The following is a 26,045-nucleotide window of genomic DNA, read 5'->3' as shown; positions in this document are numbered from 1 at the left end:
ATTCATACCCATTCAACTCCTTCAATCCATGTGTCTCACAACTAATCTTCATATGCTTGAAGATACTCAATTCATCTTTATGATGGAACCAATCCCTATTACTGTTTTCACTAGAGAGATCTAGCTTTAAGGAGGTAAAGGGTATTTAAATAAATTCAACCATTCATTCAAAGATGGTGCACTAACAACTCACTCTTATGCCTCATGCAGAAAGCCAATGGAAAAAAAATATAACCAATGCTACAATGTTAAGACTTGAACATAGCAAGTTGTTTTTTTTAACTTGCCTCAGTATGCCAACTATAAAGTATCAAACTGTATGACACAAGAACCCCATAAACCTTTTACAGAAAAAAAAATGCAATGTATTATTTTCATTAGGAAAAGCATTTTAGAATGCAGGAATATAGATAGGCAATTTCTATTCTATATTTAAATTTGGAGCTTACTGTTATTTCTTTAATAAAACTACTTCAAGCTGGGATGAAGTGAGAGAGTGGCATGGACATATATACACTACCAAATGTAAAATAGATAGCTAGTGGGAAGCAGCTGCATAGCACAGGGAGATCAGCTCGGTGCTCTGTGACCACCTAGAGGGGTGGGATAGGGAGGGTGGGAAGGAGACGCAAGAGGGAGGAGATATGGGGATATATGTATATGTATAGCTGATTCACTTTGTTATAGCAGAAACTACCACACCACTGTAAAGCAATTATATTCCAATAAAGATGTTAAAAAAAAAAAAGAATGTGGTGGAATAAAATTAAAAAAAAAAAAAACTTCAAGTGATAGTGAAAAGTTCTCACAACTTTGACTTTTGTGAACAATTTATTTATAGATAAGTGGGTTATTAAATGATAATTTTTCACTCCTTGAGATATTTTTAAAAGCTAATGAGCATGATGGTCATAAAAATTTTTAAGTGGAAGATCTGCATTAAATGAACGGAAAAAACAGAGACTGCCCTTGAAAGAATTTTTCCCATATTCCTGGTCTTTAAATTCAAGTTTGCTTTCACCAAATATTAACTGAACTTGGTCTTCATATTCTGAACAACTTATCTTATGAAAATCTATTTCCTTCACCACTCCCACTGAATATATATTTGCTAATGATATGATTCTACAAAGTTAAACTACATTACACAGTCCTGCATCTGTTTTCAGTTTTGTCTAACTTGGTCAACACTCCCTCTCACGCAGGTCTTTGAACTGTATTTTCCTTTGGTTTTTTTTGTTGTTGTTGTTGTTTTTAAGTACTTTCCTATTTTCTACCACCTGTATTTAAAAAAAAAAAAAAAAGCACATCTAATTTTTAGACTTTGGATCTGAAGATTTAGGGGCCATATCCTAAAACAGTGTTTGGTTCTCAACCTTGATGAAAGTCTACTATTACAGTACAAAATACACAAGCACACTGATCCTAAAGGTTAGATTTTTATATGAGGCTATACTTCAGTTTACTAAAACAAACAAACTTATGACTCAAGCAGAAGAAAAAATTCTGTTTGAGTATCATTTTAAGTTTTTGCTTTCCTTTTAAATGAGGTGGCACTCAGGTAAAAGAGAGAGAGAGAGAAAGGAAGAAAGATCCAACTAGCTCCTTAATGTACAAGATCAGATAAAACCAAAAGCCCTTTATTAATGCACATTTGATTATCAATAGTATTCTTAAAATATGAACAGGCTGAGAATATCTAAACTGTTGGCATTCCTTAAAGAAAACATCCCAGTACAAAATGCCAGAAGTACATTCACTTTGGAGATGAAAGTGGAGATGAAAAAGCACCCATCTGTTCATATATATATATATATTTTTTTTTTCCCTAGTTGAATTTCTGGCTCCAAGCAATTAAATGATGCTAGGAAACAATATCAATTCAACTTTCAAAATCAGGCACACTGCCATATGCTTTCCACATATCTCATAATGCCTAAATCTCTTTATAATCTTGACCTCTTTCCCAAGCTCCAGAGCCTATCTCCCAACTGTACATCAAGTATTTATAACTAGTACATCCAGTACCACCTCACCTCCAATTTTCACTCTTCTCACATCTAAAGAGAAAACACACACACACACAAACACACACACACACACCCCTTCCAATTAGTTTTTTCCCATTTCCATTATCATTCTTACTTATCCAGGCTCAAAATCTCCAAGTTATATCTTTAAGTCTTTCTTTGCCTTGACACTCTGTTCTACTATCTAACTGATGGTCAATTCTGCAACTCTTCTTGCACAATTTCTTATATATCTCATACTCCCTTTTCATTCCCATGGCATTCCTCTAGATAAAGCCCATATCTCCAAAAAAAGACCTTACTCCAAATAACCGTAAAAACCTCCCTAGTCTCACTTCCTGTAGGACTCTTTCCCTCCCAATACATTTTGTATAAAGATAACTACATAATGCATAGCACCACACTGTCCTTATCAAAGAATTCACACTCTAGCAGGAGACACAAAAAACTAACAACATAAGTAGATAAGCATTACACTGATGTTAAACAAAATGTTCTAGGAAGTTAAGAGTGACAGTTACTACAGGGGAGGTTTCAGAGAAGGTTACAGCTGAACTGGAGAAAAGCATTCCAGACAGAGAATAGCCCAGTATGTGAAGGTTCACATTTTGCAGGAAGGACAAGTCATTCAGTGGTAGGTGAAAAGTAGGAGAGAAGGCTAGAAATGTAGGCTTGAGTCAGACTGTGAAAAGTTTAGACTTGCTCCAATTAAAATGTGAAACAAGCAAAGATATAAGAACGCTTTAAGTTTCAGTGTGTTTGCTAGTTTGCTTTTAATATGTAATTTTTAAAACAAAAATTAACACAAGCACTAATAGAACTAGACACATCTACCTTAAGTGTGACCAATGGTAAATCACTTATCATATACACTTTGGATTAGTAAACAGACTCTGCAGGAAAATTAGATATGAGGACAGTATTTTGTACATGTTCATTAGGTCAGATTGGTTTATGTTATTTAAATCCTCTGTGTCCTTACTGATATTTTTGTCTTTATGATCTAACAATTACTGAGAAAGGCATGTTTAAAATCTCCTACTGTATTTATGGATTTGTCTATTTCTTAATATCAGATATTATATTTCTTCAGTTCTGTACCATCCATTTGATTCTTTTTTATTTTATATAGATTCCAATTTCCTGGTGTCATAAGAATTAGGACATAATGCCCTATTTAATGACACAGAAAATGCTGCACAAGAATAAGCTTTTCAGTCCATTTTTTGGACCAAATCTAACCTTTCATGCTGTTCAAAACAGTTTGGTAATTATTTTCCCCGGGCTCTTTCCTTTCTGTCAGCAATCTGCTTAAAGCCAAACATACCTCAGTATTCAGAGCACATTAGTGCTGCTCAGTCTGACCTCCACTTTATGCAGAGAATGGCTGCCCACATGATCAAAGGAGTTTAAAGTCGCACAAAAAAACCTGAATTAGTTACAGATATGTTATCTGGTCACATTTCATTGCTCTCTTCTCTTTCTAGGTGGTTACTTGCCCTTTTAAAAATTTCTGTAAGTTGAAAGAGGGCAATTCTTAAAAGTTGACTGAAACTACAATCCAGTTTCATTAGGTTTGCTTTGGAATAAACGTATTAAACTATCAGATGATTTTTATAATGTCTTCAAAACCATGAAGAAAGAAAATAATAAAGAATGGTAAACAAAAGGCATACAAATCAGCACACTGTGGTTAAAAAAAAAAAATAGAAGAAGGCCTGCCCCGTGAATAAGTTCAGCTTAGGCTCTCACAATAACAGGCTTTAGCAGAGGAGCACGACTGTTCGCAGGCCTTATTAGGACAGTCATTCCCTAGATGGATCCTGAGGTTTGAGAGACATGTTGAGAGAAGCAAGGCCACCCACGTAGGCAGCTAGATATGCTGAATCAACCCTGGCAATGAAGGTGAAGGTGGTGGGGGTCAAATTACGTCACATCCCCCACTACTAATACACTATCTGATCCCCGAGAGCAGGAATTGTTTCTGTTTTGCTCACACTGTACCCCATCACTTAATAGTGTATGGGATGTGGCAGGTGCTCAGTAAATATTTGCTAGGTTAATAAATGACTCCGCACCAGTTATTTCTTCTCTAAGGCCTTGATTGCCTATAAAGCAAAAGGGTTGGACTAGATCAACATATTCATTTTCAGCTCTAAAAGTCTATACTTCTTTGAGTTAGAATTTCTAAATGCATCACATAAGTGTCGGTCAAGTTACTCCAGGACATCCGGGTCTGAATATATGCCTAGTCACAAGGTTTCACAACATCTTATCGCAGTCCAGTATAAGACAAACGATGAATTTACCCTGTTGAAACTACTGAAACTTAATACTTATGTTTCATGGGTGCACATATATGTTGAAACTTATGAAATTGTACACTTTAAATGTGTCCAGTTTATTGTATGTCCATTATACCTTGATAAAGCTATTAAAACACACACACAAAAGAAACTACTGAAACTGCTCAATATTGTTAAGGCAGTAAGAGATATAAGCTACCTATTGTAGAAATAAAATGTGCCTGACCATCCAGCTAAAACAGGAGAGAAGTAGATGCTCATAAAAACAATAATAATGGCAAGAGCAAAATTTAGCTCCTTTAGATGTCTGAAGACTCAGAAAAACCCGTTGCCTGGCATAACCAAATAATCTTACTGTGAAGGAAGCACACTTACTTTTTAAATAGTATAACATATATTTACCTTCCTTAATCATCTGTCAATTAGAAACTACTTTCTAACCTTTTACAACTTTCTCCAAAAATGAAAATTTAATTATTTTTTAGTCCATTATTTTAGATAGTATCTCAAATAATGAAGCAACTTGACTACATCACAAAACCACTAGTTCATGAAAGCAGGTTTTATTAAATATACTTGCTAAAGGGAATTCCCTGGTGATCCAGTGGCTAAAACTCTGTGCTTTCACTGCGGACGGTGTAAGGTCAATCCCTGGTCGGGGAACTAAGATCCCACAAAAAAAAAAAAAAAAAAAGAAAGAAAGAAAAAAAAAGAAATATATTTGCTAAAGATTGAAATTAGATTAAACATTAAAGTACGTCCCTTATCTTTAAAATTTTTTAATGGTTTTCAAACCACCTCTAATTGTTCTGGGCTGAAAGTCTGGCTTCTAAATATTTCAAAGCCCTTTCTAAATAGTTCAAATCACTAGTTATATATAAGAAACATTGGTAGAAACTACACGGGAATAAGAAGACTCTAGAAAGTATCAAGTCCTCAAACTTAGCACTCAATTTGGATACACTTGGCTTGACATAAAAAGTCAAAGAGTTATTCAAATATTTATATGAAGGCACATCAAGAGAAACGTCATAACATACTTTATAATGTGACTAACTGCCAATAAAAAGGTAAGGGGAAACCTAAGGCATTCACCGTGAGCAGATTCTAAGAAGAGAAAAAAGTTTATACTGATGACCTTTCCATAGATTGACTTGTTCCTTCTGATTACTCTTAATTAAATTGTCTAAGCCTGTTCATAAATATGAAAAAGTCATTATTCAAAGGATACCAAAAGTTTAAAAAGAACAATAGCTGTTTTTATAACATTTAAAAGAAAAGGTAAACAATTCAAGCTTACTTTAACATAAACATAGCATTCCATGAGAAATTGCTGGTGGATATGTAAAGTAGTACAGCCACTGTGTAAAAAGCTAAATACAGAATTACCATATGACCCAGCAATTCCACTCCTGAGTATTTGAAAAGATTTGAAAACAAGGGCTCAAGTAGATACTTGTACACCAACATTCATATCAGCATTATTCACAGTAGCCAAAAGGTGGAAACAATGGATGACTGGATAAATGAAATGTAATATATACATACAATGGAATACTTCTCAGCCATAAAAAGAAATGAAGTTCTGATACATGCTGCAAAATGGATGAACTCTGAAAACGTTATGCTAAGTGAAATGAGCCAGATGTAGAAGGACAAATATGTTAACTCCAGTTATATGAAATATCTAGAATAGGCAAATTCACAGAGATAAAAAGGAGATTAGAAGTTACCAGTGGCTGGGGGGGGCAGGTGGGAAACGAGTGGGGAATAGGGAGTTTTTGCTTAATGGTTACAGAGTTTCTATCTGGTATTTTTAAAGTTTTGTAAGTAGACGGTAATTAATACCACTTAATTCTACATTTAAAAATGGTTAAAATGTCAAATTTTATGATATATATATTTTTTCAACCACAATTTTTAAAAAACAGCATTCCACAATCATCCCACATATTAAAATACAAAGGGAAAATGTGCCTTTATGTAAAATGGAGAGAAGTGGTGGTCATCACATTAACCAAGCTGTCCAACTTGGCCACTTGCAGCCTGACTTTATGTGTCTCCTGATGTGATTGATATAATGATCTTGCTGGAAATTTTGACCTGATAATCTTATCAGGAAGAAAGCAGCAAATCTAGAATATGGGATGTTCTGTAGGACAACTGGCCTGGACACTTCAGAAGTTTCACCATCATTAAGAAAAGAGACTGTTGACATGACTCTTCTAGATGGGGGAAACTAAAAAAACACAAGAGCCAAATGCAATGCTGGAGCCTTGACTGCATCTGATCTGGAAGAAAAGGAGCTATAAGAGCTATTTGGGGGATAACAGAGGAATTTTGAGTTATGAACAGCATGTGCGATGATAGTACTGAATTACTGTTGATTTCTCAGTTACAATAATGGTACATGGGTTATACAAGAGAATGTCCTTGTACTTAGGAAATACATACTTGGGAGGTATTTACAGGTGAAGTGTCATGAAATCTGCAACCTACTTTTGGATCATTTGGCAAAAAAGTGTGTGTGTGTGTGCGTGTGCGTGTGCGTGCACGTGCACATGCACATGAGAAGGGTTAGGAGGGGGAACATCTGGGGTAAGATAACAGCTGGTGAATTTAAATGAAGGATATACAGGTGTTCGTGTAGTTTTCTTTCAATTTTACTGTGGGTTTGAAATTTTCAAAATTAAAAAAAAAAAGATTAAAAAATCAGAATTCAGACTTCCCCAGTGGTCCAGTGGTTAAGACTCTGCGTTTCCAATGCAGGGGGCGCAGGTTTGATCCCTGGTCAGGGAACTAAGATCCCACATGCTGTGCAGTGTGGCCAAAAAAAAAAAAATCAGAATTTCTCGAAATTTCCTCTTTCCACCAGAGTATACTTAGGAATGCTAAATGAACATGGGGGAAAATATAGCAAATTCAAGGCTTTACATACCTTCCACATCATACCAATGTGCACCATTTGTGATCCCATCTTTGAAAGTCTCATCTTCATCTCCAGGACAATGAGGGGCACCAGTTTTCATTATGGGGTGGTTTGAAGCATAGGCTTTTGCCAAGTATTTAAATACTTCATCATCTGAGGTTTTGCTATAGATTCCAGTAGCCTTATGTTCTGGAGAATCATCAAAAGGATAGCTTGCTACCACCGAGCCACCATGCAGATTTCCAGAAAGCACAAACCTTTGAAAACACAACCAAATCACATATCACTTTTTAAAGGGCACAGAAAACATGTATTTTAAAATTCTACATCTTTCATAAATGAACTTAGATATTCCTCTTGACACGTAGAAGACAACTCTGTCAGCTGTTAAAACAGACCAACAACAATAAAAAAAAAAAAAAGAAAATGGAAAGAAAGTATTATTAACTCAATAAATTTCAAACAGTTTTTACAGTCCAAGTTAACTTCAAATAACTTTAAATAATTTCCCCATCACTGAAAAAAATAGCTGAATAACACAGTGTAAATTAATGTTTCAGGAGACGTCTTATTCAGGGAACTGCAAAATCATGTATTAAGGGGCTTTCCTGGTGGCGCAGTGGTTGAGAATCTGCCTGCCAATGCAGGGGACATGGGTTCGAGCCCTGGTCTGGGAAGATCCCACATGCCACGGAGCAACTGGGCCGTGAGCCACAATTACTGAGCCTGCGCGTCTGGAGCCTGTGCTCCACAACAAGAGAGGCCGTGATGGTGAGAGGCCCGCGCACCGCGATGAAGAGTGGTCCCCACTTGCCACAACTAGAGAAAGCCCTCGCACAGAAACGAAGACCCAATACAGTCATAAATAAATAAATAAATAAAAAGAACGTGAATTTCTTTTTTTTTTTTTTTTTTTTTTTTTTTTTAACATCTTTATTGAAGTATAATTGCCTTACAATAGTGTGTTAGCTTCTGCTTTATAACAAAGTGAATCAGTTATACATATACAATATGTTCCCATTTCTCTTCCCTCTTGCATCTCCCTCCCTCCCACCCTCCCCATCCCACCCCTCTAGGTGGTCACAAAGCACCGAGCTGATCTCCCTGTGCTATGCGGCTGCTTCCCACTAGCTATCTATTTTACATTTGGTAGTGTATATATGTCCATGACACTCTCTTACCCTGTCACATCTCCCCCCACCCCCTCCCCATATCCTCAAGTCCATTCTCTAGTAGGTCTGTGTCTTTATTCCCGTCTTGCCACTAGGTTCTTCATGGCCTTTTTTTTTTTTTTTTTCCTTAGATTCCGTATATATGTGTTAGCATACTGTATTTGTTTTTCTCTTTCTGACTTACTTCACTCTGTATGACAGACTCTAACTCCATCCACCTCATTACAAATACCTCCATTTCATTTCTTTTTACGGCTGAGTAATATTCCATTGTATATATGTGCCACATCTTCTTTATCCATTCATCTGTCGATGGACATTTAGGTTGCTTCCATGTCCTGGCTATTGTAAATAGAGCTGCAATGAACATTGTGGTACATGACACTTTTTGACCTATGGTTTTCTCAGGGTATATGCCCAGTAGTGGGATTGCTGGGTCGTATGGTAGTTCTATTTGTAGTTTTTTAAGGAACCTCCATACTGTTCTCCATAGTGGCTGTATCAATTTACATTCCCACCAACAGTGCAAGAGTGTTCCCTTTCCTCCACACCCTCTCCAGCATTTATTGTTTCTAGATTTTTTGATGATGGCCATTCTGACCGGTGTGAGATGATATCTCATTGTAGTTTTGATTTGCATTTCTCTAATGATTAATGATGTTGAGCATTCTTTCATGTGTCTGTAGGCCATCTGTATATCTTCTTTGGAGAAATGTCTATTTAGGTCTTCTGCCCATTTTTGGATTGGGTTGTTCGTTTTTTTGTTATTGAGCTGCATGAGCTGCTTGTAAATCTTGGAGATTAATCCTTTGTCAGTTGCTTCATTTGCAAATATTTTCTCCCATTCTAAGGGTTGTCTTTTGGTCTTGTTTATGGTTTCCTTTGCTGTGCAAAAGCTTTTAAGTTTCATTAGGTCCCATTTGTTTATTTGTGTTCTTATTTCCATTTCTCTGGGAGCTGGGTCAAAAAGAATCTTGCTGTGATGTATGTCATAGAGTGTTCTGCCTATGTTTTCCTCTAAGAGTTTGATAGTGTCTGGCCTTACACTTAGGTCTTTAATCCATTTTGAGTTTATTTTTGTGCATGGTGTCAGGGAGTGTTCTAATTTCATACTTTTACATGTACCTGTCCAATTTTCCCAGCACCACTTATTGAAGAGGCTGTCTTTTCTCCACTGTATATGCTTGCCTCCTTTATCAAAGATAAGGTGACCATATGTGTGTGGGTTTATCTCTGGGCTTTCTATCCTGTTCCATTGATCTATATTTCTGTTTTTGTGCCAGTACCAAACTGTCTTGATTACTGAAGCTTTGTAATATAGTCTGAAGTCAGGGAGCCTGATTCCCCCAGCTCCATTTTTCGTTCTCAAGATTGCTTTGGCTATTCGGGGTCTTTTGTGTTTCCATACAAATTGTGAAATTTTTTGTTCTAGTTCTGTGAAAAATGCCAGTGGTAGTTTGATAGGGATTGCATTGAATCTGTAGATTGCTTTGGGTAGTAGAGTCATTTTCACAATGTTGATTCTTCCAATCCAGGAACATGGTATATCTCTCCATCTATTTGTATCATCTTTAATTTCTTTCATCAGTGTCTTATAATTTTCTGCATACAGGTCTTTTGTCTCCTTAGGTAGGTTTATTCCTAGATATCTTATTCTTTTTGTTGCAATGGTAAACGGGAGTGTTTTCTTAATTTCACTTTCAGATTTTTCATCATTAGTGTATAGAAATGCAAGAGATTTCTGTGCATTAATTTTGTATCCTGCTACTTTACCAAATTCATTGATTAGCTCTAGGAGTTTTCTGGTAGCCTCTTTAGGATTCTCTATGTATAGTATCATGTCATCTGCAAATAGTGACAGCTTTACTTCTTCTTTTCCGATTTGGATTCCTTTTATTTCTTTGTCTTCTCTGATTGCTGTGGCTAACACTTCCAAAACTATGTTGAATAATAGTGGTGAGAGTGGGCAACCTTGTCTTGTTCCTGATCTTAGTGGAAATGGTTTCAGTTTTTCACCATTGAGGACAATGTTGGCTGTGGGTTTGTCATATATGGCCTTTATTATGTTGAGGAAAGTTCCCTCTATGCCTACTTTCTGCAGGGCTTTTATCATAAATGGGTGTTGAATTTTGTCGAAAGCTTTCTCTGCATCTATTGAGATGATCATATGGTTTTTCTCCTTCAATTTGTTAATATGGTGTATCACATTGATTGATTTGCGTATATTGAAGAATCCTTGCATTCCTGGGATAAACCCCACTTGATCATGGTGTATGATCCTTTTAATGTGCTGTTGGATTCTGTTTGCGAGTATTTTGTTGAGGATTTTTGCATCTATGTTCATCAGTGATATTGGCCTGTAGTTTTCTTTCTTTGTGACATCTTTGTCTGGTTTTGGTATCAGGGTGATGGTGGCCTCGTAGAATGAGTTTGGGAGTGTTCCTCCCTCTGCAATATTTTGGAAGAGTTTGAGAAGGATAGGTGTTAGCTCTTCTCTAAATGTTTGATAGAATTCACCTGTGAAGCCATCTGGTCCTGGGCTTTTGTTTGTTGGAAGGTTTTTAATCACAGTTTCAATTTCAGTGCTTGTGATTGGTCTGTTCATATTTTCTATTTCTTCCTGGTTCAGTCTCGGCAGTTTGTGCATTTCTAAGAATCTGTCCATTTCTTCCAGGTTGTCCATTTTATTGGCATAGAGTTGCTTGTAGTAATCTCTCATGATCTTTTGTATTTCTGCAGTGTCAGTGGTTATTTCTCCTTTTTCATTTCTAATTCTATTGATCTGAGTCTTCTCCCTTTTTCTCTTGATGAGTCTGGCTAATGGTTTATCAATTTTGTTTATCTTCTCAAAGAACCAGCTTTTAGTTTCATTGATTTTTGCTATTGTTTCCTTCATTTCTTTTTCATTTATTTCTGACCTGATCTTTATAATTTCTTTCCTTCTGCTGGCTTTGGGGTTTTTTTGTTCTTCTTTCTCTAATTGCTTTAGGTGCAAGGTTAGGTTGTTTATTCGAGATGTTTCCTGTTTCTTGAGGTAGGCTTGTATTGCTATAAACTTCCCTCTTAGCACTGCCACTATTCAACCATGTTTTGACCTACAAAAATGACAATTTCATAGAGTTCAATCTAATTCTTGTACTTCATATTGTGTTAATTTCATAGAAAGCGTGGCTGGCATAAATAAATATTTGTTGAATATACGAGTTAGGTTAATAAGTTTCATGCTTTTTATATTACTGTCCAGAGAGAATTTTTAAGATAGGGAGTCTAATTTAAAACAGGATGTGCTTTGCCTCATTCCATTTTCACAGTACACTAAATTCACATTTTCAGGAGAGAAGCCGTAGTTGAGAAAATTCAGGGGGGGGAAAGACCTGAGCTGCTTTCAGATAAAAACAATACAGCACATTGCATCACTGTAAAAGCAGCTCTCTTTCTAGGTGCAAGGTTCCTGGTTGGACCATTAAAAAATAAACTGACATGGAGACAAGGCTGTTTCTATAAAAGAAACATTTTAAACTTCTTGCATTTTTACTGATACTTCTAAGCGAACCCATTTACAATTTGGTCAAATTTATAGATATAGAAATACTGAAGAATGCCTTTTACGGTAAAAGGTAAAGGCAAAAACATGCCGAAGTCCTATTTATACATTTTTCACTCAGGTAACAGTTCAAACCATTACTATGAGTGGAGATTAAACACTTTTCTCTTTGCACTCAAAATTATGATTTTTTGCTTCTGCCTTTTTGTGGCTGAAATAAACTGACCTACAGTAATTCTAAAGGGGGTTGATTTATAACATTTCTTTCTACATGTCTGAAAGAAAATTAAGTCTATGATATGTTTAATTTGAAATGTTAAGTATGATCAGTACCTCCCAGAGGAGGTCAAACAATGAAAATTACTTGTAACACAGAATCTATTCATCAGAAGACAGAATTTAGCTGATAAAGACAGTGATTAAACACCAGAATAGACTATGAAAGAAGACTAGTTTTATATAATTAAAATTAGCACAGTTCTAGATACCAGAGGGGAATGCCATTTGGTATAGTGGCAATAGCACAGGCTTTAAAACCAGGCAAATATGGGTAAGAACATTTGGTTTTGCAGACATGTCACTCACTAGTAACATGATCAGGAGAAGTTGTTGCCTCTAAATCCATTGAACCCCAGTTTCTCTCTCATCTGTAAAATGGGGATTAATGCTACCTGCCTCCCAGGATTGTTACAAGAATTAAATAAGATAATACATGTACAATTATCTTCCAGCACAATGACTGCTTTATAGCACCTGCTCAACGAATGTTCATTCCTTTGGAGACATCTAGCATCCTGCTTAGGGAATCACTGCCTTACAGACTATCATTCTACTCACCACTTCCAATGCTACAATGTTACAGAAACAAAAACTAAGCATCTATTCTAACTCCAGTTTACCCATCCCTCCTCCATAGCAAGTTATTAACAATTTACTTTTTGGTTTCTATGCCTAAAATAATTTAAGTACTTCCCCACCACCACCCCACTCTGACTTTGGGAAAGTTACAAGAAGGCTGGCCCAGTTTAGACAATCAACTGAGCAACAAATTTTCTTGAGTGTCAACTGTAAGCCAAATGTTCTAGGCACTAAGGAATGTATCAGTGAAGGAACATACAAAAAAATGCCCTCATGGCATTCATAGTCTAGTGGGGAAAAAAAAAAAGGATAAGTGAATATTCTAAATAAGTGAAGCATCTTACTTTATACATGTTCAATTAAAATTTTAAATTCCAAGATTCTCTAATAAATGCTGTTTTTCACTTTGTTTGACATTTCTTCTAACACTTCTCAGAAATACTGTTAAAATGGCCTAACCAAACACTTTTAGAACAATGAAATATTTGCAATCTACTTGAGTGATAAAATTAAATTATTAGATTTTCCTTACTCTACTCACATAGTTTTAAAAGCACCAATGCCACTCCGGTAAGGGTGATTTCAAAAGAAAGTGATATCTATTATAGTGGTTGTAAGATTATTTTCTTTTAGTCTTTGTCAAACCAACTTTGTATATCGATCCAATTTTATTTGAAGGGTATTTTATGGTTTCCAATCAAATCAATTCTCTTAAGTGTTTCTCACACTTGACTTCAATATCATGTATCATTCCTTGCATAAGATTTAAAGTAGCTGGTAAATATATCATAAAAATTATAAACAAGAGTCTGTAGATATTAAAAAGTCAATCTCCGGGCTTCCCTGGTGGCGCGGTGGTTGAGAATCTGCCTGCCGATGCAGGGGACACGGGTTCGAGCCCTGGTCTGGGAGGATCCCACATGCCGCGGAGCAGCTGGGCCCGTGAGCCACAACTACTGAGCCTGCGCGTCTGGAGCCTGTGCTCCGCAACAAGAGAGGCCGCGATAGTGAAGGGCCCGCGCACCGCGATGAAGAGTGGCCCCCGCTCGTCACAACTGGAGAAAGCCCTTGCGCAGAAACAAAGACCCAACACAGCCATAAAATAAAATAAATTAATTAATTTAAAAAAAAAAAGTCAATCTCCAAGTTAACTTTATTATGGTCCCCAGAGAACCCTGTAAATAACTTTAAAAAATTAAGAAAACTTGATGTCTGATAAACTAAATTCTAAAGGTTTCAGGAAATTGTAGCTATACACCTACCCCAACAACATGATAATGCTTATCACAAACATACCCAAAAAATCATTTATATGCTAATCTCCTATTAAAGTCTAAGCAGGTATATTTAATTAAAGAACTGTGCCAAAAATATGAGGGTGAAGTAAACTATAAAATCTTTATTTTAATGATGGAGTTAAAATCTTGTATATTTTCTTAAGCAGATGAGTCAATTATCAGTGGTACAAAATCACGGATTGGATGAAGTGTAAAGTGAAACAAAGAAAATAAACTCCACTTTCCCAAGCAGGAGGAAATGAGTCTTAAATTGTTACCTATCCAAAACAACAACAAAAATCTATTTCTAATACAGCTGGGTGAATAGGATATCAAGAAATTATTCAAATGATTTATTTCACAAAATACATTGAAAAAGGTAATTTCCCTGTACAGACGGATGTCTGTGGTTTTAGAATTTCCTATCCATAAAGCTGACTCTATATATTTAGGAATCAATCTCAAATCGTGTAAGTGCTTGTTTTTTTTACTTTATTCACATATCAACGTCCCTTGTTACTGATTAATCATTAAATAATATGCATCTTGAGTTATTTATGATTGAGGATGGAAGGATGTACTTTTCACCCTATACACTCACCTACTTTCCCTTCTGATTAGAGTTACATTTGAAAAGAGGGCGGATATGATTAGGGTAGTCCATAGCTGCAAAATAGAGCCACTTTCTTTGTAATACCAACTGACACAGATGAGCTTTTAAAATCTTCACAAGCTCCTATCATTGAACTAGCCAGCCCAGACCATAACTTTAATCATTAAATACTGGTGATATGAAAGAGTTATCCAAAGAGCACATTTTTGGTCCTAGATTTAAAGTTTAAAGCTTTCAGTATAGTCTCAAGGTGACTTGCACCAAGACAAGGATCATTTTTATTTTTGGTCACAGCAGAAGTAATACTGAATAGAAAAATCTACTCACAGAATTTACATCCCTGCAAAGGTCATGATGGGGCTTTTTAAACGTGTCCTTTAAGCAATGCAAACAGTGAATTTGATATATCATCTCAGAAAGGCCCTGGCCATCACAGCTTCTGACAATAGGCTGTACGTTAAAGTTACACTTCTTATGTAAATGTTCAGAGGCCCTGACACCATTATCTTTATTTTTTTATTTTTTATTTTATTTAAATTTATTTATTTATTTTTGGCTGCGTTGGGTCTTCATTGTTACACTTGGGCTTTCTCTAGTTGCGGCGAGCCAGAGCTACTCTTCGTTGCAGTGCACAGGCTTCTCATTGCAGTGGCTTCTGTTGTTGTGGAGCCCGGGCTCTAGGCGCGCGTGCTTCAGAAGTTGTGGCACGCGGGCTCAGCAGTCGTGGCTTGCGGGCTTAGTTGCTCTGCGACATGTGGAATCTTCCCGGACCAGGGCTCCAACCCGCGTCCCCTGCATTTGCAGGCAGATTCTTAACCACTGCGCCACCAGGGAAGTCCCAACACCATTATCTTTAAAGGAAAAATCTTCCCAGAAAGCGTATGTGAAATTAATACCTACAGGGGATCTCAGAAGGAGTAAAGTGAAAGGTAGGAGATAAAAAGAATCTAGAATTGTCATAATGGCCATGAATTTTTCAAGGTCTGCTATATATGCTGAACCTTGTAGAAGAGATGATTCCAAGTCCTACAGGGAAACTTCTTTGTTCATTATTGCTTGTATCTTATCTGTCACTCAGATATCTTCTTCAAATCAGGATGGAAAGATTAATTGCTTCACAAGCCTTCTGAAGACACAAAAATGGGGATATGCTGGGAAAGCCGATGCTTGACAAAAGGAAGAGGTGCACGGTCACCTCAGATATTATTCCATCTGGAATAAGTTCCTTCTTCCTTTATTCCTCTCCTCCACTTTTTTGCTGAAAATCCTACCCATCTCTCAAGACTCAGTTCAAGTTCTACCTTCTCCACAGAGATGACCCATGTTATTGCAGCCCACGCACATTTTGCCAGTAGGAACAATTCCTGTAAGGTTTAACTGGGTACAAAAACACACCATATATATATTTATAATATTTTCTTGTTATACACCAATTTCTTCAGGTCCTCGTGCTTCTTTTAAGTTTTTACATCTCACAGAGCGGTTACTAACACTTAAGGTGTCTATTAAGTGTGACAATTAGTCATTTGGCCCTGGCCCACTAATAATGTGCACAAGTGGCAGCAGAAACCCTTCAGAGTCTAAAATGAAGCTGCTTATAGATGAAGGTTCCAGATCTGTACAAGTTCTCCAACCAGCCATATCTGTATGTTCCATAGCTGAGTCAGAGGTGAAGACTGGAAGAGAACCAGTTTCTGTTAAATAACCAAGAAGAAGACCCCGGGAGTGTCATCTGCCATTTCTAGGCTACAGTCTCCCTCCATGCCTGTTAAGAGCACTGACTAAATGCGTGAGTTGAAGTCCCAGCTACAGAACAGGGATGTTAATGCTGTCTGTCTCATCAGGTTGTGGCCAACATAAACTGAGATCATGCAGTCCACAGAAAGGGCTTAGCACAGTGCCTGTAGTAATAAGATAATCGCAATCTTGTCAGTTTATGTATAAAATAAGTGAGCTGACCTAGGTCATCCTTAATGTCTGTTCCGTCGCTCATATTCTACGATCCTGTGAGAACAGGGGCCAGAATGCTAGAAAAGAGTCTCCCCTCCAGCCAAACAGCGCTCTCCGCATCCTTTGAACAAATGACAGCCTCTAGGCAGCGCTTCTCGGACAATTAGCGGGACAGGAGGCTAAGCGGCCTGGGCCCTGTCCCCGTTACGGGGTGTCGCTCTCCGCCCTCACTATCCCCGTCCCTTAGGCCTGAGAGCACCGTTGGAGCGCTTACTGAGTGCCGGACCCAGCCTCTGCTCTGGAGGCTCACTTGGATGGGGAGGGTGGCGGGGGGGAGGAGGCGGCGGTGGAGGGAGGACGACACTCACTTGTTCCTGCGGATCCACTCGATCAGGGCGCGCACCTCGGGCACGTCGTCCAGGGACGGGGGCTCACCGGTGCTGAACTGGTCCGGGAAGCTGCGGTTGAGGTCGCGGCCACGGCTGTTGTCGCGGCCGCTGGCCCCGGGAGGGCCGCTGTCGCTGAAGCCGCAGTCGCCCTCACGGGCGCGTTCGAAGCCGTCGGGGTTGAGGCTGGGCAGCACGTACACGTCCGTGGTGTTGAGCAGGCGGACCAGGCGCAGGTCCCCGCGGCGGTAGCCAGCCGCCAGCTCGCGCGCCAGGTAGATGAGCACCTGGCGCGAGACGGTCTCGTCGCCGTGCATGTTGCCCACCAGCTTCACCTGCGGCCGGCCGGGCAGGAGCGGCCCCGCCGCGTCGGGCCCCGTGTCGCCGTCAGAAGGCGGCGGCCCCAGGCCGGCCGTGAGGCGCAGCACCCACAGCGGCCGGCCCTCCACCGAGCTGCCGATGCTGAAGAGGCGGGCCAGGCCTGGGGGCCCCGCGGCCGCCGCCCCCCTCAGCGCCAAGCCCAGCTCCTCTTCGTGGTAGTAGCGGTCGAACTGGCCCTTGACCGCCTCGGCGCCCGCGCTCGTCGTCGTCGTCGTCGCCTCCGCCTTCTTGATGTGCGCTGCCCGGGCTGGGCTCCGCAGCAGCAGCAGCAACAGCAGACACAGCAGCAGCGGGACGCGCCCTGGCCGCCAGGGCGGCCGCGCGTCCCAGCCTCTCGCCATCTTCCAGCAGCGCTGCAAACCCGGACTCCGTTCCCGCGGCTCCGCGCTCCGGGAGGCCTTGGCCAGCCGGATCCCCTCAGCTCCTAGCAACCCCATCCCGCCCTCCGGGCCGCAGCCAATCGCGGGAGGCTCTGCTGTGGCGTCACGCAGAGGGGCGGGGCTGTCCTTAAAGCAGCCGATTCCCTCTAGGCGTGCCTTCCTCCTCTCGGGGAAGAGTTTGGTCACTCTCTTCATCGGTCTAGGTTCCTGTCGCTCCCTTTCCCTCCTCCCCGTTTCCCTTCTGCGTTTGCTCCGCTTCTCCTCTACTCCCTCAGTCTCTTCTTTCTGGCTTACCGCTTAAATTCTCACCCCTTTCTCTCTGAGTACTCTCACTAGCTTCCTTCCCATCTTTGTTGCAGCTTTTCCTAGCGGCGCTTTAACGCTTGGAACCGAGAACTGAAAGAATCAAAAGGTTCGAAGGAATCAAAGGACTCGAAAAAATCCAAAGGTTCTAAAGAATCTACCTTGGAAGAGCCAAAAGACGCCTCAGCCCTTTGCACCTTGCACCCCTTCCATCGGAGTTGGTCTCCCAGCGCCCCGGCAGCGGTTGAAGAGACTGGGACGCTTGGAGTGGCAGAGGGCTCACTACCTCATTTCAGTTTTTAGTGTCTACGTTGAAAGAAGGTGTCTCCTTTATGTACAGTGGAAATCTGCTATGTAGTAGGCTCCCTTTGTGTTGATGGATATATTTCCTTGGTGTTACCCCAGTTTATTTCACTGCCATTGGTTCCTGTGTGTGCTGGTCTCAGCCCTGTAGGCAGATTTCATTTCATGATTCACTTGCCCACCTCTCACACCTCTCCTGAGCGAGATACTTGTTTAACTGTGGCCTTAGAATAACATTTGAAAAGCAGCAGGTATGACATTTCTGGAGACACTTGCTTGGTGAGTATAATTCCGGAATGCCTCAAAGCTGACAAATACCCTGTTTTATCATCTGGAGAAGAGGCCTTTAAACTGGTCTTTAAAGTAGGCTTAAAGCACTTTAGCTTGAAGAAACACAAAACCTCACAATCCTTTTATCAAGTGTGAAATTCTACACAACAAAGAGCATAATTGCAATAACTGTTCTGGTTCCTTCTTTCAGAGCCAGGCGATTCAAGTCTCCTTCCTTGAACTATGATTGAACCCTAATATGAATAGTAAAGAGTTCATTCATTTATCAGATTTTTACTGAGCAACTATTGTGTGCTAGAGCTATGTGCTGGTAAGCAATTCACTCTGCTTAGTTAGAGGTTGGATACAGTTTGTGATAAGTGGTACAATATGGATATGGGGGCCCAGGTGAGGGAAACCTCATTCAACCCAAGGAGGAGTAAGAGAGAAACAGAGAAACTAGGGGAGGAAGGGAGGTATTCTGGACAGAAGGAAGAGCAAGCACCGAAGGCTTGAGAGCAAATACTGCACATTCTGGGAACTGCATCCAGAGCAGGATTGTGAAGGAGCTCACAGGTATGGAGGACACAAGCCAGAGAAGCAGGACCAGAGCCCAAAGAGCCTCACAAGCCAGGCTCTGGGGAGCACTTGATCTGTAAGACCACGGAGAGCCACTGATGGATTTTAAGCTAGTTTAGAAAAATCCCTCTGACAGTAACGTGGAGAATGGAGTGGAAGGCCTAAGACTCGAGACCGAGAACCCTGTAAGGAAGATATAATCCGAGAAGACATGAGGCTCTGAACCCTCAAGGACAGTGCCAGTGGAGGTAGAAAGAAGGAAATGGATTTGAAAGAACTTTAGGAGAGAAAGTGGACAGGATCTGGTGACAGAGAGAGACAGAGGGTTGTAGGCTGACTTCAAGTTATAGCCAAAGCAACTTGCAGGTGTTCACTGAGGTGTAGGACAGGAGAAAGCACGGGCTTAGGTGAAGATGATGACTTTAGCACAGTCACTCTGGTCCTGTGAGCTCCTCTTCTCCTCCCTGCCTGTTTGGTTTAGTGCGCCTTTTACACAGCAGCTGCAACTCATCAGAAACAAAGCTCCAACTCTGTACAGAGACCACTCCCCCCCTTCCCCCCACCCACCCCGGAGTACTTAATCATTACACTGTGCAATTTTAGAATAATCCAAATCAAAGAAGCCCCAGGGGACACGTTAACCTCTAATCAAATATTTCCTTTTCTACCATTTTCACTCTCCTTTGAAGCCTCTTCCTGCCAACTCACTCCTGCAGCCTCACCTAGTGAGGCGATAAATAAACGTGTGAAGGCAGTGAAATAATGTGATGTAACTTGAGCCACCGCCCTCCCAGGAATCCCTGGGCCTCCTGCCTTGTGCTTGTAGCCTCTTTTGGGTCTGGAGTCTCCATCCTAAGCAGGTACCCCATGCTGGTGGTTAGAAGTGAAACCCAAAGCTCCCAACCCCGTCACTGCTCACTGGAGGGGAAAACTCCAACTAAATAACTCCAGCTGCCCCTGAGAAATCTTAACCTTGTGACAGGTGTCCCTTTTCTCCTTCCCACAAGGAAAGTCTTGGCCTCACAAGTGAGGGAACTTGGGGAAAGGCTTCCGGTTCACAGAAGCAGAGTGGTAATGACCTGGATTTTTGAAAACAGGGCAGAGCTTTTGAATGGCTTGCCTGACTTCAGCAACCACTTTTTCTAAAAAGACTCGTAGGTAATTGAAGCACACCATAGATCATGAACCTGTAAATGTCACACTGTCTGGCAGAAACACCCACAGACTGACACATACAAATTGGCAAATGTTTGTGGAGCACCCATCTAGTGAAAGATCTGCTGTGCTGGGTGCAGGAGGATTGGAAGATGAGTGAAGGATTGTCCTCTCCTAGGAGGCCAGAGTCTAGTGAGGGAGATATAACATAGACAGGACAGAATATTCCCATGAGGCCAGTGCTATGTAACAGGCACTGTGCTAAACCCTTTACGTTGGTTGATGCATTTAATCTTCACAACAATCCTGAGATAGGTACTATTATCTTTCCCGTTTCAAAGATAAATAAATATACTGAGGCACCAGATCTCACAGCTGGCAAGCCACAGATCCAGGACTCAAACTCAGGGAGTCTGGCTTCAGAGTCTGTGTGTTTATGATAAAACTGCTTCTTTGTAGTGAACTAAAACAAAACAAAATGAAACAAAACCAAAAAACAAAAAAAAACCTTCTGTGGGAACACAGAGGAAAAAGCAACTAATTGTGATGAGGAGTCAGAGAAAACTTCATCAATACTGTTAGATCATGAACTGAATTCAAATCCTAGATCAGCCATTTTCTAGCTGTTTTAACTTGGGGAAGTTATTTCATTTTTTCTGAGAATTAAATGAGATGATACATGTATAATATTTAATGTAATACTTGATACATGGCATATAAGAGATTTTCAGAAATCATCATTATTTTTATTTGCTTAATAAGAAGAATTCTCAAACAGGAAAAAAAAAAAATGGAGAAAAGAACACTCCAGGCAGTGGGACCAGTGAGGATAGAGGGACAGAAGCATGCAGTAATGGTGGCTGGAATATAAGATGTGTTGGGAGGAGCAGCTGGATCCATAGCTATGAAGGTAGGATGGTGCCAGATGATGAAAAGCCTTAAATATTATGCTAAGGGGGTTTTGCTTTATTCCACAGCAAATGAAAAACTTACAGAGCTGTTTATGAAGGGAGCGGTGTGGATCATATCCGTGCTTTAGCAACAGAATTCCAGGAGCTGTGTGGGGCAGACTTAAAAGCAGTTGCCAGGAATTCCCTAGTGGTCCAGTGGTTAGGACTCCGCACTTTCACTGCTCAGGGCGCAGGTTCGATCCCTGGTCGGGGAACTAAGATTCTGCCAGCTGCGTGGCATGGCAAAAAACAAAAACAAAAAAAAACGCAGTTGCCATCCAGACAAGAGCTGATTCTGGCAAGGTTAGTGAGGACAGAAAAGAGAAGATAAATTAGAATGATATTTGGGTTATTGGATTGACAAGATGTAGCAACTGCTTGGATAAGAGGGAAGAAGAAGTAAAAGATGACTTCACGACTAGTGAGGATGACCAGATTAGATGGCCTTGCCAGTATCCAAGACAAGGAAGGCAGGAGAAAAATCTCTTTGAGATGAGGACTACATTGAATTGAGCATTGGATTTAGCAATGCAGAGGTTACTGATGACTTTTTTTTTTTTTACTTTTTGGATGGAAACTGCACCCCTGCAGTGGAAGCACGGAGTCTTAACCACTGGACCGCCAGGGACGTCCCTTTACTGATGACCTTTATGAGAGCAGTTACCGTGGAATGGTGCAGGGAAAACTTGAATGGAGTCGGTTCAAGAGAGACTAGAAGGTAATGAAGTGGAGTTGGTGAAATAACTCTTTTGAGGAGTCTATAAAGGAGAGTAGAAAAATGGGACAATGCTGAATGGGGATGGAAGGCCAAGAGAGTTTTGGGGGCTTTGGGTTTTTTTCTTAAGATGGGAGAAACTACAGATTGTTTATATACTGATGGGAATGATCTAGTAAAGAGGGAAACTTTAATGATGCATTAGAGAGGAGGGAGAATTGCTGGAGCCAAGACTTCGAGAGGGCATAGGATCTAATACACCACTGGAGGCTTGGTCTTAAGTAGGAGCACAGACACTTCACCTGTAGTCACAAGTGGAAAGGCAGAATGTATGGGCATAAGTACAATTAAGTGGGTATGTGACATGTTGGGAGCTGGTGGTTATTCTCTGCTGATTGCTTTTGTTTTCTTAATGAAATGGAATGTTGTAGCCATCAGCTGAGAGTAAGGATGTTGTAGTGGTATTGGAGATTTGAGGAAAGAGAGAAAGATGTGAAATAATTATCTCAAAGAGTGGGAGAGAGAAATGGAGAGTAATAGTTTTCAGCCGTTGACACTTAATAGGGACCAGCAGTTTTTTAACATGTCATCTGGACCTGCTAATGGGACATGGAACAGAAGGGTTTGTTGGCTTGTTTTGGTTTTTACAGAGCTTGGTCTTACTTCCTCAGAGTCCTTATCTTTCCAGGCCAAAGAGAAATGAAAGATGTTTATTGAAATCACTTTCAAAAATTGCCCATGGTTAGGTAGGCCCATTCTATTTTAATTTTAGTCAGGCCTGATTCTAGGGCATAGACATGCTGCTGCCCAAACCTGAGGCCATGACAATGATTTTGATCAGTATTTCAAAAAAACTCACTATTTGCCAGCACCAAATGGACAGCAGTTCTATTCTCACGAGGCAAAGAAGGAGGGAAGCAGGTATCAGTTACTTTCGGTTGTACATATCAGAAAACCTGACTCATACTAGTTTGAATAATAAATGAAATGTATTGGCTCGTATCACTGAGAAGTCCAAAGGAGAAGTCTGGATTCAGGCATAGCTTTATCCTGTGGCTAAATGGTTACCAGGCACCTGCTTTCTTCTTTTCCCTTGACGTTGCCTTCTACAATGTTCACTTTATTCTAAGTCTGACTCCCTTTGTGGTCCCAAGAGGGCTGCCAGAACGTCCTAAAGCCACATGCCAGAAGGTCCTAAAGCCACATGCTTTCTTTTCATACTCAGCAACAGAGAATGCCCTTGTACTATCGATTTTGCTGAGTTACACTCATATTGGATCAGCTTAGGTCATATGCCTAACCCTGAACCAATCACTATGGCCAGGGAGATGGAGTATGCTGATTGGCTTGGCTTAGGATGTGAACTCCATTGCTGGGGCTGGGGGTGGAATCTGATTCCCAAGAATTACATGGTTCCCCAAATGGAAATTAGGGCCTATGGCAAGGCAGAAGGGGGGATGGAAGCTGGGGAGACAGCCGGTCAATACCAACCTGCTTCACCAACCAAGTGAAAGCAGCAGAATGTTTTATTCACTCAACATTTATGAGGCTTATCTGTGTGCCCTGGCCGGGGATGGGGGTGGGGGCATGTGAAAGAAGAAAAAAGGGAGAAGGAAGAGGAAGTGCTGTAACACAGTGAAATAAGTAACAGTATGTACAAAGTGCTGATAACTGAGCCCCGCACAGGGCTTTAGAGTTTACAATCTGCAGTTTGTCTCACTAATCCTCACAATTTGGAAAAGGAATATTTGTCCTTATTTTTGGCTGTCCAGTATCTGAACCCCTTCCCCTCATTTGGGGGACCCTCCATCTTAGGGGTCTCTGTGGAGGGCAGGGTCTCCTACTATGCAGGCTGAAAATGCCTCCTGGAACATGGGCTCATAGCCTCGGTTTGGTCAAGCAGATGAACCTGTGACGGACTTTGAACTGGGAGCCAGTGACACAAAGAAGCAGAGACTGTGGATAACTCTTTTTGGCTGTGGTGGGTGAGGGTGGCAGCAACGTACAATTTCTGGGGTGACAGAGGAAACAGGAAGAACATCCAGTTCCCAGTGCCAGTGGTGGTAGGGGGACAAGCTGCAGCAGTTGGTACCTGGTGATAGTAGCAGCAAATTCTGCTGCTCGTTTTGGAGCATTGTTCTATCTGTGTATAACCTCTGATTTTCCAACACTTCCAGCAATTCTGCGAGCCAACCAATATCCTTTCAATAAACCTGTTTTTAATCAGAATCAGTTTCTGAGGCTGCAATTTATTGAAATACAACCCTTTGAGGTCAGTATTATCATTATCATCCTCATTTTTCAGGTGAGAATACAGGCTCTGAGAGATTAAGTAACTTGTACCTAGGACCACACTATCTTCCAACTTCAAACGCATACTTTTTTCACCATATGTGTCACTCACAGGTAAAGGAGAAACAGAAAGACTCTTTCATTCCCAAAATAGTCCCTTTCTCTCCCCATCTGTCTAGTACCCGAGGTATCACTAGAGAGAGGTTCCTCTGAGTCTGAAAGGCTTTTCCCTCAATTAAAAGGCAAACACTCCAGGGATCTTGAGGTCTTGTCAGCTGACACCAGGATGGACTTGTTTAACAGCTGCTTAAGAGTAAGGGCCCATGAGAGTGGGATACAGATGGGTGGGGCAGGAGAGGGAGAAAAACACTAAAAGAGGAGGAATAGGGTTTCCATGTGACTGGGACTAAAAACAGAACTTGCCCTCACATTTCTAAGGAGGATCTTTGGCTTCTCTACTTAGCCCACCGGGGTAAAGAGTGGAGATGTCAGTAGGGGAAGCCCCAGGGGAGACTAGATTGCTTCATACTGATGGTTCTCAACCCTGCTCAGAATCACCTTGGGAGCTTTTTGAAAATACAAATGTGGGGGGGAATGGGAGTGGCTGCTTTATGTATACAGGGTTTCCTTTTGGGCAATGAAAAAACTGTGGAACTAGATAAAGCTGCTGGTTGTGCAATATTGTGAATGTACTTAAATGCCATTGAAATGTACACTTTACAATGGTTATTTTTATGTTATGTGAGCTAAAATTTAAAAAAAAAAACACAAAAAACTAGTACCCTGAATTCCCTGAGAGGGGGGAGGTAATAAAGAGCATGTATGAGGGTGGACGAGTTTCAGAGAGAAAAGGAAGACTGGAGGAAGTTCCTGAGAAGTGTGAGACTTTAGGAGAGACATACCTTTAAGATAACTTCAGTGAAGACTTACCATGCTTTCCAGGAATCGGATTTGGATTTCCTTTGGATGTGACCATGCTGAGACAGGGCTGAGTAGAGCTTAGTCTTACTTGGGTTATAACTTATACCTATTGTATAAGTCTGCCCAAGGCTGGTCCTAGATTCTAGCAACAAATTCAAATGGGACCAAGTGCTCTCTTGCCCAGACATAGTCAGGTATGCCCCGATCCAAAGACATCTTCCAATAAAAACAGCAATAAACTAGGACTGTGCGCTCTTGCATAAAGGCCCCAGAGCACAACTCACACCTCCCAACCAGAAAAATATTGTTACCAGGGATGCTCTGGCAGTCAGCAATTGCAGCCTCTAATTTTGATGAAAATACTTGCCGAGACTGGATTGGCACAAACAAAGCACATTCACACCCAGCCAGCTGGACTCTATCTCAAGAGTACAAGATGAAGAAGTTCCAGAAGGTGAAGAGATTGATACTATTTATGGGAACAATCTGCAGTCATCTCTCTGTTACAGGTCTGGGTGAAAACGGTGTAAGGGAATGATAGCAGTTACAAGGAGAAAGCAGTTACTGAATTGCTGCAAGCCCGCAGAAAAGCCAAGGCTCCCCAGGAGACACTGAGTGCCAGGGACACAGAACAAAGCAGTGGGTTTGCAAAATGAGCCTTATAAGAAGGAATTACTAGCTCATATGCTCAATAGAGAAGGGAAACACTTTATGCAGAAAGGAAAGAATGA

The 26,045-nt window shown here is 40.6% G+C and overlaps 1 protein-coding gene across 1 annotated transcript in view; it reads right to left on the bottom strand.

Moving 5' to 3' along the window:
• CPD (carboxypeptidase D) overlaps positions 1 to 17,840 on the bottom strand; it is a 75,934-nt gene extending 58,094 nt beyond the window's left edge. Inside the window, exons 1-2 of the mRNA XM_059906580.1 lie at positions 17,048 to 17,840; positions 7,275 to 7,522 (exon numbers count right to left, since the gene is read on the bottom strand). Of these exons, the coding sequence (XP_059762563.1) occupies positions 7,275 to 7,522; positions 17,048 to 17,787 (988 nt within the window). The 5' untranslated portion in view covers positions 17,788 to 17,840. The remainder of the gene's footprint in view (positions 1 to 7,274; positions 7,523 to 17,047) is intronic.
• Positions 17,841 to 26,045: the final 8,205 nt, after the last annotated feature.

Source organism: Balaenoptera ricei, chromosome 20, assembly GCF_028023285.1.
Source record: "Balaenoptera ricei isolate mBalRic1 chromosome 20, mBalRic1.hap2, whole genome shotgun sequence".
NCBI lineage: Eukaryota > Metazoa > Chordata > Mammalia > Artiodactyla > Balaenopteridae > Balaenoptera > Balaenoptera ricei.
This window is presented reverse-complemented; position numbering and strand designations above follow the sequence as displayed.